The sequence below is a fragment of the Atractosteus spatula genome, chromosome 7 (assembly GCF_055471065.1).
Source record: "Atractosteus spatula isolate fAtrSpa1 chromosome 7, fAtrSpa1.hap1, whole genome shotgun sequence".
NCBI classification, from domain to species: domain Eukaryota; kingdom Metazoa; phylum Chordata; class Actinopteri; order Semionotiformes; family Lepisosteidae; genus Atractosteus; species Atractosteus spatula.
Genome location: NC_142712.1, coordinates 62832804 through 62846579, shown reverse-complemented (window position 1 = coordinate 62846579; position 13776 = coordinate 62832804). Strand labels below are relative to the sequence as shown.

General features: G+C 43.0%; 1 protein-coding gene across 4 annotated transcripts in view; it reads left to right on the top strand.

Moving 5' to 3' along the window:
* The window catches only part of csnk1g1 (casein kinase 1, gamma 1), a 67606-nt gene that overhangs the window by 23690 nt on the left and 30140 nt on the right, over positions 1-13776 (top strand). For all 4 annotated transcript variants that reach the window (XM_088922369.1, XM_088922370.1, XM_088922366.1 and 1 more), the window contains one exon: positions 333-402. In XM_088922369.1, the coding sequence (XP_088778495.1) occupies positions 333-402 (70 nt within the window). The remainder of the gene's footprint in view (positions 1-332; positions 403-13776) is intronic.

Genomic DNA, 13776 nt, shown 5'->3' with positions numbered 1-13776 from the left:
CTTGGAATGCTCCCCTGCCTCATTCCCCCTCCACGCTGAGCTAGCAGAGAGGGATTAGAAAACCAGAAATGGGATTCGTTTCCCACTTAGCAGTTTCACGTTCTTGATGTGATTGTGGTAGTTTGCCTGAGGGGCCGCTGTCAGAAACTCAGACCTCCCTCAGGAGGTGCCCTGAACTGAGCCTTTCCAAGCACAAGAAGGAAAATTGCCAGAATGAAAATTGGACTATTTCTTTTAGGAGTGACTCTAATAAGTAAACATCAGTGTGTAACAGCTGCCTAGGAATTTGGAAGTCGAAGGTGGACTGGTTATTTTTTTATTTATTTTTCCAGGAACCAATCAAATCCAGAGCACCGCAGCTACATTTGGAATACAGGTTCTACAAACAGCTGGGAAGTACAGGTGAGAGCTCACCGGCCTTCTTGTGTCACCTAGCCTTTCTCTCTGAAATGTGACATGCAAGCACAGCAGTTCTAAGGTCCACCTGCAATGTGCGGGGAATTTTATTTCACAGGGACCTGAAAGACTTTCAGCAACACTTGCACCATGTGATTGGAATCATTGCAAACCAACCCGGAGGGGGAATTAAACAGAGCCTCGCAATCAGCGCTGCTTGTGTGAGCGTCGCGCTTCCGCGCGGGCTCGTGCCCTCGCCGCTCCACCCCACCGGTCCGTCCCGCTACACCTGGGCGCGACCCCGGGTCTCCGGCGTAACGCCACAGGGAGCCAGCCGAGCGAGCTAAAGGAGACCTCCCCCAGCCCAGGCGGCTGAGGGCCCTGCTACGCGCAGGGAGGGCGCTGATGTCACCGTGCCCACACCAGCTCCACTACACTTGCCAGGAGAAAAAGATGAGCTACCCTACTTTGACTCATAAGAACAGAAGGCTAAGCCCGTTGGGTCTTTAGCAGTTAATTGGTCCGAGTCTCTCATCTAACCGTTTCTTCAAAGAAACCAGGGTATTGATGTCAGCAGCACGACTGGGTCGCTTGTTGCACATTCCCACCACTGTTTTGGTAAAGAAGTGCTTCCTGTTCTTGGTTTTTCTCTGCACTGCCCCATAGTTTCCAGTCGCGCCCCCTGATTAGTTTTTCCCTGCTCATTTTGAAGAAGTCCACTGGGTTGACATCCTCCCACTTCTTCTTCAATTCAGCTTCTTCTGTCCTAAAAACACAGCGTTGTGCTCTTGGTATCCCAGCTGTCTGCGCCGTATCCTGTGATTCCATTGTTTTAAGTTTGACTTCATAAAGTTCTGTTTTTCTTTTGTTTTGTACGAGTGAATTGAAGGCTCACTTGCTTTTTTCACTTGTGAGTGTCCAGTGGGATTTCTGTGTTCAACAGACGACAGAGAGATTAATGCAAAACTGAGATAATAGCCTTTCTTTCCTGAATTTCTACATTGCGTGGGACTAAATATTTTTTGAATGAGGCCCTGTGGGTCTTTGCTATGGTTTTGCCCCATATTTTGTGATTGAACGCTTGAAGTTGACAGGATGTTTGTGCTGTTGTTCATTAAAGACACTTTTATAATTCTCTCAAAGGACCATAAATTCTATCATTTTAGGCTGAGAATGTTAAGCACATACTGCTCTTAAATTAGAAGGAAGCATTTGTAAAGTTGTTGGTGTGCTTGTGTGTTGTAAAACATACCGATTGTAGTATGGAAAATGAAAAAATAAGGAACAGTGAATTTGCCATGATATAGATGTATCTCCATTTCCTTTTTTCATCTCTCCACAGTCCTTTTTAAGTCTTGGTTGCTATTAAATGATTCAAAACATGAGTTTCTAATATTAATGTCAGTGTATGTGGTGAGTAAAGAGATCATTCAATGAATACCTGTTATGAACACGTCTTTCCTGTTCCTCTTTTGAGCCTAAAATACAATGTTTCGTATTTTTATCTTATAATGTCTACTGACATGTTTGTGATCAGCACAACTGGAGGAAACCAGAACCCGTTTAATCCAATTTGTTTCTTTCAGCTCCCCCAAGACAGTAAAATAAATATCTGTAGGCATAAATATTTTGTATTCAAAAATGGCATAGTAGAAGCCAAGAGAAATTCATTACATGTGACTGCATTTGATCTTTCAAAGCCCTACAATGTGCCAAGCACGATTTCAAATCAAGTGGCTTATTGCACAGTTCTGAAGACATTGGGCCCAACAAGGGATGTTGTTAGGGTGGATGTGGCTCGGGGGGGAGTTTGATGGCTCTGAGGCACAGTGGTTTTATTCTGGTGTTTGGAGCTGGTGAAACTGTGTCTGTTTTTATGTCCAAAAATGCTCAAAATATGGTATGGCAAGGAAAACTGCTTTTACTAGAACTGGATAGCGGTTTGGTTTTAGTGGGATGGAAGTCGCTGCGTGGCGGCATGGAGGTTAGCGCTCCTGTCTCACAGCTCTGTGGTCCTGGGTTTGATTCTGGACATTGTTTATGGAGTTTGCATGGATTTTCTCCAGCTGCATCATATCCGTTCATCTTCCAAATACACGCTGGCTAGGGTATTAAGTGTGGAAGTTGTTGCTGTGCTTTACCAAGGATTGTGGATTGCTCTCCCGTCCAGGACAGACTCTGGATTGCAGTGACCCCTACCAGGAACAGACAGGTTGCTGGGTGGAAGATGAAGGATGGATGGAGTCTGCCAAATGTGCCACCAAGCCGAAGCTGCATTAGAGTCTCGCTTGCCCTCTGTAACGATTGATTAGTTCAGCAGAGGATGAGTGTCGCGTAGTGTATTTTCAAGTGAAAAGCCCCCTTAGGTTTTCAGCTGCAGAATAGACACTGCAGGCTTCATGTGAATTACAACTGAATTTGTAATTATTTATGCCAAGTGTATGAAAATATGCCTGGTTTTTATTATATGTTGTATCGCATGCCTTTTTTTTCTTGAGTAACAGTAACAGGATACTTGCAATGGGATGAGGTAACAGGATAATGTAGATCCACAGTCCATGGGTCTAGCTGCCTTGCAGACCCCTTAGCGGTTGATTTCACAGATATAAACACCTTTCCCTCTATTACTCCGATACAGTTTGTTTGCACTGTTCCCAGTAACACTGTGAACATGGGAAAGATGCAAATACTAGCTGGCATTGTCGCCGGACAACAGCTTGAAATCGTGATTTTTGTTTCCTGTGAGTTTGCTGCCGTACAGATTAGACACCTGTTTGATCTTGCGTGATGCTGCCAGTTGTATTTCCTCTGTGGAGGATTATGTCGAAAGGATGCTGCTGTAATTCTCCTCTTTAATTTGACCAAGCTACAGACATTCCCAAGGTCCGATCTGGCCCTTTTGCAGTTTACATTGTGGAAAGGGTTTTCATGAAATTACAAAAAACACACCTTCTAACAGTGGTAGGGCAGGTGCTCCTGGGGGCTGTCAGTAAAAGCGCCAGCACGGAATGTAGGATCCCGAGGTTCATCACAGGCACTGAGGACTCCCATTTTAACCCCTCAGCAACACAGAGATAAAAGTCCCTGGAACATCCTTAACTGTCCTCAGCTTGACACAGAAGCTCTGCTGATTTGCATTGCAGAAATCAGATGAGCTGTCCCTTGGCTGCTGGGAATAGCTCGTAAATCGCCCACATAAAGGCAGCATAATAAAGTGTCTGGATGGGCGGTTTTGGAATTGTGTAATTGGGTATAAAAGGGCTGGAATAATTCTATATTCTACTTTTGGAAAGAAATAGGGATATCACAAGCTTGAAAAGTTCAGACCCCATCAAACACTTTTCTGAATCTTTAAGTGGACTTATTTCAGATGTGTTTCCAGTAAATATCTGCTTCTGACCCAGGACTGACACTGGGACCAGACAGGAGAAGCAGAATTGGACGATCTAAATCAATCTAATCAATCACCAATTAGATGCCCTTTTTTCCCCACATAGAGAGTGGTAGAAGTGAGATCCTTAATTGAATGTTCTCTTTAGTCAACTCTTATTTTCAAAGCAGAAAACTAAAACTGGTATTTCTTATATTGTTTTATATTTCCCTATTTATTACCTTTGCTTTCGAAATGTCAAAGCCTGTTCCCGATTTCAACTAGAACTGTGATCCACGTGTACAATGATAAAATTAGTCATCAGTGAGCATCGCATACTACCTTTTATGGCAAAAAAGTAATGAAAGTGCAGAGTTAGTACACCACGTTTCGTTGTTGTTTTTACCACGGTAAAGGCATTGTTGACCCATATAAAACACGGAGACTCCAATGTATACACAAGTGGTTGTATAGTGTGTCTAGGATTATGAATACCCTGTGAAGCAGGCCTGGAAAACAAATTTGAAAAATTATCTCATGACTTCTCAGTGAGGTGTATTCAGCATGCACGTGGTCTCCATTACATTTATATATTTTTCAGAATTCTTTTCCCCACCCTTTTTTAATATTAAACCTCTTGCCTTTTTGGGTAATGGTTTGCCAAAATTAACACAAGTGAAACAAGTGTAAAAACTCACCTTCTGTTTCTTTTCCACTGCCTCGTATGGCCCATAGGATCCCCATATACATTTTTTTTCATGTGTTCCTTTATATAGATAAGATATCTTTAAATAGATAAGTGAAAAGATAACAAATTCTCATTTGACCTTTAGAGTTCTTATTTATATAGCTGAGCATCTACTGGAGCAGTTCAAGAGTATCTACGCCCCACTGTGAAGATTTCACGACAGTTTTCAGTAAATAATGGATTATTTGTGACCACATTGCCATAAATTGTGACTGCATTTTTAAATTGTGTGCAATATTGCAATATTAAATTCAGGGCCTTTGAGAAGGAATAGTTAACTGTTTTGTGGAGTGGTGCACTGACTGTTTGGCACGAACATAGATGTCCCCTATAGGTTTTCTTTACAGTTGGACAAAAGGCTTGTCAGGATGAGGAGATCTCAGGGATGCGAGCACCAGAGGAACGCCCAAGCAGGCTGCGGCTCCTCTTCTATCTGAGCGGAAACTGATCAATTATTTAGAGGCCTGGGCCGCCTTCACCAGCAGCAGCCTGCTTCCCATTCCAGACGAGGTAAACTGATCCCATTCCAGAGTGCATGTCTCCCAGCCCTGTGGGATCCTGCGGTTCACTGTGACTCGGCCTCTCCGTGAAGGTGCGAACATCGAAGACCTGCTTCTTCACAGCGGCTGGGCCAGACTCTGGATTCGGGATAGCGTCATTCTGCCTTCAACATTAGTGAAGGATAAGATTAGGGATGTGCTTGAGGCAGGTGATCAGATCCGTTCAGTCTTCATGCTCAGCATTAAGACCAGGAACAAAGGGAAAGCCTGAGGGGAGGAATCCCCTTATCTAGTTTGACTCCACAGTGTTACTGCAGGATAATGCAGAGGTATACACAAAGGGGGAGCTTTTCTTCATGATGTAAAATCTGCACTGTAACTCAGTGAGGTGGCCAGGGACAGTGCCGTGAATTATAACTCAAAAGCCTGTCGCTGTGATTAATCATTTGCCATTAAAACGGTTAAAACTCTGCGTTTGAGTGCATGTTCAGGATTCCTGTTGAGTACGGGTATCAGATGGCACCCGGGAATCGATAAGTTAGAAATTGGCGGTATAGTGGACAGTGAAGAAATGCTTTTGCCTAGAAAATGGCAAGACAGTTTCCGGATAGGGATGCTAAACTTAGACTCTTGTCGGAAGTGCATATTACTTTTCCATTGGGCTGTTACTGTACCGGAACATGAGATGCATCTTGACATCAGTGCATGCTTTTGCAGGGCTCTCGTATAGTTTTGGAAGAGCTTTGTCTGTGGTTTATAAGCTTTGATCTGAAAATTGCACTCTGATGTGAAACAGAAACAGGTTGTCATGCCTATGTAAATTGAAACAGTTTTCAGAGAGGTAAAGTGCTCCTGTTTTCCTTGATTTATTTTCACTTTATTATTGAAGTTGTTGCAAATTCATTACTCATCAGGGTTCTCCTACAAAGCTCAGCACACTTAACATAATGAGTTGAGAGGTCCCTTGTTCCTTTGAAACTTTCAAAATGGAAGAGTTGCTGTTGACTTAAAAGATATCTTGCATAAGGGCACATTAAACTGCAGGGGTATAAACTCTCTCGTCGCAATCGGGGGCTGTTTTTGAGTCCTGGTAAGTACCTCGCCACCGGCAACCCTGTGAGATGACATGGCAGGTTTTCATTGAACAAGGTGTCAGGTGCAAAGTAGGCAATGCAATTTTCTCAAATCGCCGGGGCACGTCCCATGACATTCTTTTTGGAGCAGTTGCCTTCTAACAGCATTCATTGCTCTCTCCCTTTGGCACCACTGCCCGCCGTGTTACGCCTGCTGTACCGGAGCAGGGGAAAACTCTTCCCCCAGCCGTCTTTTAAGAGAGAGCCGAGGCTTGAAATTGCGCTCCGTGTTCCCTGGGGATGTAATACAGTCATTTCCACGGATTGTTACAGGAGATGATTATATAAGTGATTGGCTGACTGCACGGGCTTGTTAATGAGAGAGCAGCAGGGCTGGCGGTCTCATCTGCAGTCCCGGATTAGTGCAGGCGGTGTGGGCGTGCGCTGCCACTCTGCTCGCCCCCGTGTCTCCCCACTCATGCCTTATTGATTCACCCAGGGAGGGGAGCTCAATCTGGAAGAGTGGTTTTCCTCGTGATGCTGACACACGACTTACCCAGCACAGTGCAGGGAGATTCCCCAACAGGGCAGGATGAGATCCCTCCCAGCCTTGACTTGTGAGAGTAGGCTGGGAATTCACAGCTAAACACACTGCCTCCTCTCCCTTTCTCATATTTGCAAAGTGAGAGGAGGGGAGTCCTATCAAGGGGACTGCTTGAGATCATACAGTGGGTTGAGCTGTATCACCCAGTCATTACTGCAGGTTTTTCGCAACCTGCATCTGCGGTTCTGCAAGTATAATATGCACGCAGAGCCCCAGGAGTGGTGACTCATTTTTCAAGAATACATACAGCGGGCTGGCTGTGCAGTGCCATTACCAGGTTTGTTTGCAGTGGAGATGGGCCAACACCACCCTGCTCCTGGGCAAAGAATGGCAAGTGCAAACTAGCTATCTCACTCATGGGAGGTGCACCCCCCAGGTGGGCGATAGAGTGGTCAGTCAAACCACCTCCGCCATTGAGGTAGAAGCACCCAGTAGAAACCCAGATGAATGTGGGGAGAACATGCAAACTCCACACTGGAGCTAAGGGCCAGGTTTGACCTGAAGAGGCTACAGGCGTGAGCCACCATGATACCATGCTGGCCTTCCTGTGTTGAGGGCGTGTCAGACATGCTGCTTTTTGAAAGCCTGTATCAGAAGAGTGGAGGTTGTGTGTCAGAGTAAGTGGAATGGAAATACTGCTAGGAATTAGGCTTTTGGGTGGAGCAGGTTTTGGAAGCTTTTTGAGCTTCCCAGGCAAGCCTGTACTTGACTCTTAGATAAAAGTAAAACTCAAGGTATTAAACTGTTCATTGTGTGACTGTTGGACAGCGTTTCTATAAGAAGCAGAGCCACGTCCCTGGGAGATGCAAATGCCTAAATCAGCTAAATTCCTTCATGTAGATTTTAGTGTTTTCATTTTGACTTCTGCCTTTTCCTTTAAAGCATACATTTGAACACATTCTAAATTGTAGCACATCGTGACCCACTTAAACAGTCCACTGGGGAATCTGCTCATGGCCTCTGCTTATTAATCAAATGACGTTCGAGATAGTTCGGTCTTTGGACGACTTTTGTTATTCATTGCATGAGATGTCGCCGAGTTCAGCATACGTCAAATCTGTAAATCGGAGTCTCACTCGATTACTGGTGCTAAAAGATCAACCAGAAAAGGAATGTGCAAGGTGTACCTACCCTGGCCGTGTTGGGATGTTGGAGTTGGAGGTTATCTGTTTATTTTGCTCTACAACCTGTGTTGTCTGCCAGGCAAGTCAAATGATCTGAAGGCCAGTGAATCAAACATGCTTGACCTGTACCTCCGTCTATCCTTATAGGAGTAAAATCATGAAATTGTAATGAGAAGGTTTATTCTGAAAGAGGCAGAGGAGATACTGGAATCAGTCAGATAAAAAACCAAGAGAGAACATTTACAGTCTATATTGTGCTTCGACATGGAACTGTCCCTGACATTGAAGTGTCTTTGTAATCAGGTGAAGAGGGCATCTAGAGAGTTTGAGAGCCTGTTTGATTTTTTTCCCCTTTTTGTTGATTAATCTCGGATAAGGATAAATGGATTCTGACTGGTGTTGCACAACAGCATGTTTGCTGACAAATGGAGCATTAACAAGCAATCACATGAAACATTTGCAGTGGCACTGCAAGCCTTTTGGGGTCAAGATTAAATCAGCCACCCCACAATGAAAAACAAAAATTGTTTACCTCAACATAAAGGTTATAAAATTCAGCAAGATGAAAGTTAATAAAGCTTAAATTACGTTGTTAGATTTGTCAAACCTGCTCAGCATTATAACAGTGATTGGTGTAGGTGTGTGTATTATAGTGTTGGGGTGTTCGTATTGCTCCCAGGTAAGATGGCACACTGCTGGGTATTCAGCTGGGGAGCACAGCTATTCTCTCAGTCGAGACCCCATCCTTCTTGTCAAGCTTTCATTAATTTCATAAAGATTAACATACATTTAGACTTTTTTTCCCTCAGCCCAGCATTTTCTTAGCCTTTTGCACCATGAAATCTATGTGACATCATTTCTTCTACACAGGAGTGTACATTTACTCCACACGGGAGTGATCCTTTTCAGATGGCGATGAGTGTGGAAATGGAAACAGGCCGCACATTGCAGGCACCAGGGAGTGGACAATGACTGTGTGAACTGCCCAATAATCGGCCCGTACCGAGAAGAGTGGTCTTACCTTGAAGAAGAGCCCTCTTACCTTGTGCTTGTTCGAGGCAGGGCTGTAATGTGGCATCATTATCACTTGCTGTCATTAAGAAGACATGCTGATATCTTCTGGTCATTTTTCGTAGGTGATTTGATTGCTGTTTAGATGATGTGAAACGTCTGTATTGGATTAAATTAGCATTTACAAATACGAACGTCATAGCTGAAGGCATACGGTTATTTTTGTTATTGTTCTCTCTGTTCTGCTTATGTCTACACTGTTCTAACCTCGCTGTTTGGGTGAATTATGGTTGTCTGGTTGGAACACTCCCCCCCTTCAGTTTTTTTTTACGTTCCTTAAATTTAGCTGACTAGTAGTGTTGCCAGCTGGGACAGCCTGAAACCCAGCAGCAGCTGCTCTAATCACAGTGTCTGTTCACTAAGACTGGTTCAGCAGTGGATCTGGACTTTGGCATTGGGTTTCTTTTGCCATGCACCACATCAGCCCATACTCTGATTATTCAGCAAGAGTTACCTGAGGTTCTTTTATCTAAAATATCTGACTTCAGTTTTCTGAGCCAAAGTCCTTAGTCAGGTGTTCAGGTCTTGGGTGTGACTGTTTTTATATAGAAGTAGAAAATCACTTCATAAAACTGGTGTAGGAGTCAAGATGGGTGATACTGTTTCCTGGGTGTCTGGCTCTGAAAAACCCTTCACTGTACAGGCTGTAACAGAGTCCCTTATGTGTTTTTTGAATGGCTCTAGTATTAAGAGGAAAATATGTAGCGATCTTGGCATTTTAAGGTTTTTTTTGTGCATTTTAAAAAAACTGATCCAATTATGACTGACATGATTTGTGAGACATTTCTTTTATTCCAAACCACAAATGCTCAGCAGAGGATCGTGTTCTTGTAAAGGAATGGAAGTTGCAGGTTTTTGAGTGTTGTTAAAGTGACTAGTGTAGTTCTGGGGGCATAATAGCACAGAATTGAACAGACGCAGCAAATGTATTGTACTGAGGTGTAGTGGAAACAGCTATAGGTATGAAAGATTGCACTCTGTCATTTAAAATTTTCATGGACAGCTAGAGATTCCTTGAGGTACTGAGCAACTGAGTTTGCATGCTGTTTTAATTTAGCGCTTGTCAACTTAAATAAGTTAAAAGGATTGTAGTTTCAGTTTTGTGGCATGTGAGAACTACCCTGTCTAGCAAAACTGTAAGATGTACTTTTTATTTCTGTTGGTATAATATGATAACTACACTACTCAGATTTCAGAGGAATCGACAGCACATGTTAACATCTTTTTATCCGCTTGATTCCTTGGAACATAAAGACATGGCATCACAGGAGTATATAACTTCAGTCCTGCCACAGAGAGGACTATGGATGTGTTCTCCCTGCTTAGTTCTGACTTGACATCTAAAAAAACAGACACAGAAACTGGACGTTTGGGAAGCAGCTAGACTGCAGGAGTGATTTGTAACCTCAGCCATTGGAAATGAGAGTCCTCTTGATCTTTAACCCCCTTTATTATGTGCCGAACACAGCATAGGTGTAAACTCTCGGAGAAAGCACCCTGTACCCTCATCAACATGGCAGGAGTCTTGCTTGATCCCGCATGTGGAAAAATCAATTTGTTTGTTTAAAAAAGACTTTCTACAGTTCCTGGAGGTAGGCATTCACTGGCACTGAAGGAAACTGGAAAAATTAGTCTGGTTTTACTTGGCTGTTAGAGTCATGTTATGTGCTTTCAAGTTCTCCTCAAATTTCATCAGTACTTTTATTATAAATGTTAGTTTTTTTAGCTTGTTTGAGACAAAGTGATGATGTTTAAGAATCATTATGGTTTCCAGAGCATTGTGTTGGTGAATAAATGCATTGGAGAGAAGAGTTAGGGATGTGGCATTCTCAGTACCCTTCACAGTTAAAGGCTGCTTTTAGACGTCAAACCCAGACTTAAGAGTGGCAAATTGTGTTTTTCTGGAAGGAAACATACTATAACTTCTATAATAAGTATATATATACATACTATAATATATACATACTATAATAAGTAACTTCCATTTTCAAGTATTATATTTCAAGCTTATATTGTTAAAATTTGAGCAGTGAATGTGTTTAATATCTCATGTTTTTAAGCTTAACAGGTAAAAAGGAAGGGTTTAATCTCAGGAAAACCATAGAATAAACTATTCTGCTTGAAGGTGACATAATAAAGCATACCCTGTAGTCCTCAGTATTATTGCATTTCATTTATCAACTCTTTAAAAAAAGCACTCAAACGTGCTGTACAACACTTGACCAAATTGACCAAATAAAATAAAAAAATAAACATACATTTAAACCTTCAGAGAAAGGATAGGCTTTTCTTTGAGTTTTTAAAAGTGGCCAGAGTTACACTGGAAGGAAAAGAAAAAATATCAGTGATTAAAAATTTGTAAAGGATACAATGGGAAATGTGTCATCTCTGTTGCTCCTCATGGGCGTCTTGTGTTGAGATCTGAACGCCGCTGTGCACTGAGGCTCTGTTGCCCTGTGGCGTGATTCTCGGTGAGTGTTATTTGCTCAGCAGTGTCCCGAGTAATGGTAAGTAGTGCTGGAGCATTTCCAGTACACCTGTTCTGCAAGTTACACTTTCATACCTCAGCAATCAGATTGGTATCATTGTGTAATATGGAGATCTAACCTTTATGTGCCTGAGTAAACCGGCTCGCTTTCTGCTGAGCACAGAAAGGACAATCGCAAAAGCGCTGTCCCAAAAGCCTCTTTGGCATACTCCACTTCACAGGCTAAATAGTTGTCTTAAGCAGGAAAACTAAATAAAACGATCTTTAGCTATCTTCTCCGTATCAACAATGTCAGGCTTGTGTCAGGATATACGAACTTAATGATTTCCATTTGCTTTATTTGCCAGTTACCCATGGTTGGCAGGGACTGGACGGCAGATCAGAGGTCTTGCTAATGTCTGCTAGCCAAGCAGGGTCCTCCGATCGTGTCACAGCTGCTCGCTGGCACCAGTCTGGGATCTGGGAGGAGCACACGTGCTACTGCAGAGAGGCAAAGCACTGCTTGGGTTTCACGTCGTTTAATAAAACTCAGGGATATGAACCCTTAATATAAACCCATTCTTTCTTCATATGTAGCTTTAAGTCAGTTAAAAAGAAAACACCCAATTGGAAATGTTCCTGTACACCTGAGATTCTTAAAGCAATGTCCTGAGAATTGCTGACCTGTGACAGAAACTGAACAGAGAGGCAAACAAAATACAAAACAAAAAAAATACAGGTATCCTATAACTTTACATGTTTCTTTGCTTGTAAAAGATGTGTATATGAATTATGATTGTTTCTTTTAGCAGCAGAGGGACATGAGTAATGTATCACAGGAAGGCATTTGTCCCACCTAGCTTGTTAAGTTGCCAGTAGGTCAGTTATCTGTCCATCTCATCCTGACATTTCTTGAAGGAAGCCAGAGTATCGGCTTGAGCAACATGGCTGAGCAGCTTGTTCCATGCTCCCACAACCCTTTGTGTAAGAAGAGCCTGATGAATTCTTGAATACTAGAATTGGGTCCTGGACCTTTAAACTGCCCTAGGTCTGGCATTCTGGCTGTCTGCTCTTTCCTTCATTGTTTTATTTGCGGAACAGCAAAAGCTTTTTTTTTGGTGAAGTGGTGACCAAACTTGAGCATATTATTCTCCGTGTGATCTGACATGTGTATTGTATGATTTGAACATTGTGTTCTACAGCTATATATCTAACTTTATTGGTATGTCCAGCCCTGAAGTGTTGTACACTGCAATTGTGCTTTAGACGAACTCCGGTGACGCCGCAGAATGGGCTCCTTCCCCTCGTTACTCCTGGATGCGCTATCAAAAAGAAAAGGCGTGTGGAGGAATTGGAGCTGTTCCTGTGGCCAGGGGGCTCACCTTTTCGATAGTTCCCGCGCACAGGGCCCCTACAGCCCTCCACTGCGCCGCCTCTCCTGCAGGAGTCTGGGCAGAGCCACCCCTGCTGGCATGGCTTCAGTGTGTTTCATAATAAGCCAGAGGAAGGGAGGAGACATGATAGGGTTCAGAACAAGAGATGCTCTCAGATTTTCCACCCATTGATTAATAGAATTTTATGGAGGGACGCCTGTTACCATAGTCCATGTTTGAACAACAGCCACACTTTATCAGAGCACAGGCACTGCCTCCAAGGGTTGTAAACACTCAATAAACCCTGCTTGACCTTGAATCTTCCTGGAAGCACTGGGATGCAGTAGTCTGGGTACTTTTCGTCTATTTTCAGGGGTCAATTCAACAGGGGACCCGCAATTTACGAGATCCATGTCAGTGGTGGAAAACAGCGCAGCGGTCTTGGTCTCCAGCATCGTAACCGAAGATGCATGTCATGATTATTAGATCAGTGTGCGGCCCTCCTCTGCTTCAGCTTTTGTTTTTAATTGAGTTGAATTTACAGAGTGGCAGATGGTGTTTTGAAAGAGAAGGAGGAGATGAAAATTTCAGCACAGTCTTGACAAATCAAAGCAAGCACTCCGCCATCTGCAATGAGACTGATATGAGAGCAGTTTCAAAACAGAACAGCTTACTGCTGGAGCGCTTAATTCAGAAACTTAAGGCCCCTCACAGTCATCAAAAGTAGTCTTACATACAGCATGATCAGAAAGTTTTTTGATGTAGTGTCACAGTACCTGAGTTAATTAAGAATTGAGCTCCACACAAGGTGATTTTGTTTGTTTTAAAGTAGGGGGTGCTAACAAACGCCTCATTCAGGCTTTTATTTTAATGATCAAATGCATGCTTGTTTACATATTTTCACAGATATATTTAGGAATGCTTGAAATGTTGTTTTTTTCAAACTTTTAATGAGTGGCTGGTTTCCATATTGTATGCTCAGCTAACTGCCTGTCATAACAATAAGCCCATAAACCCAGAGGGACTTGTGCTTCAGTGTTATTCAGCCTC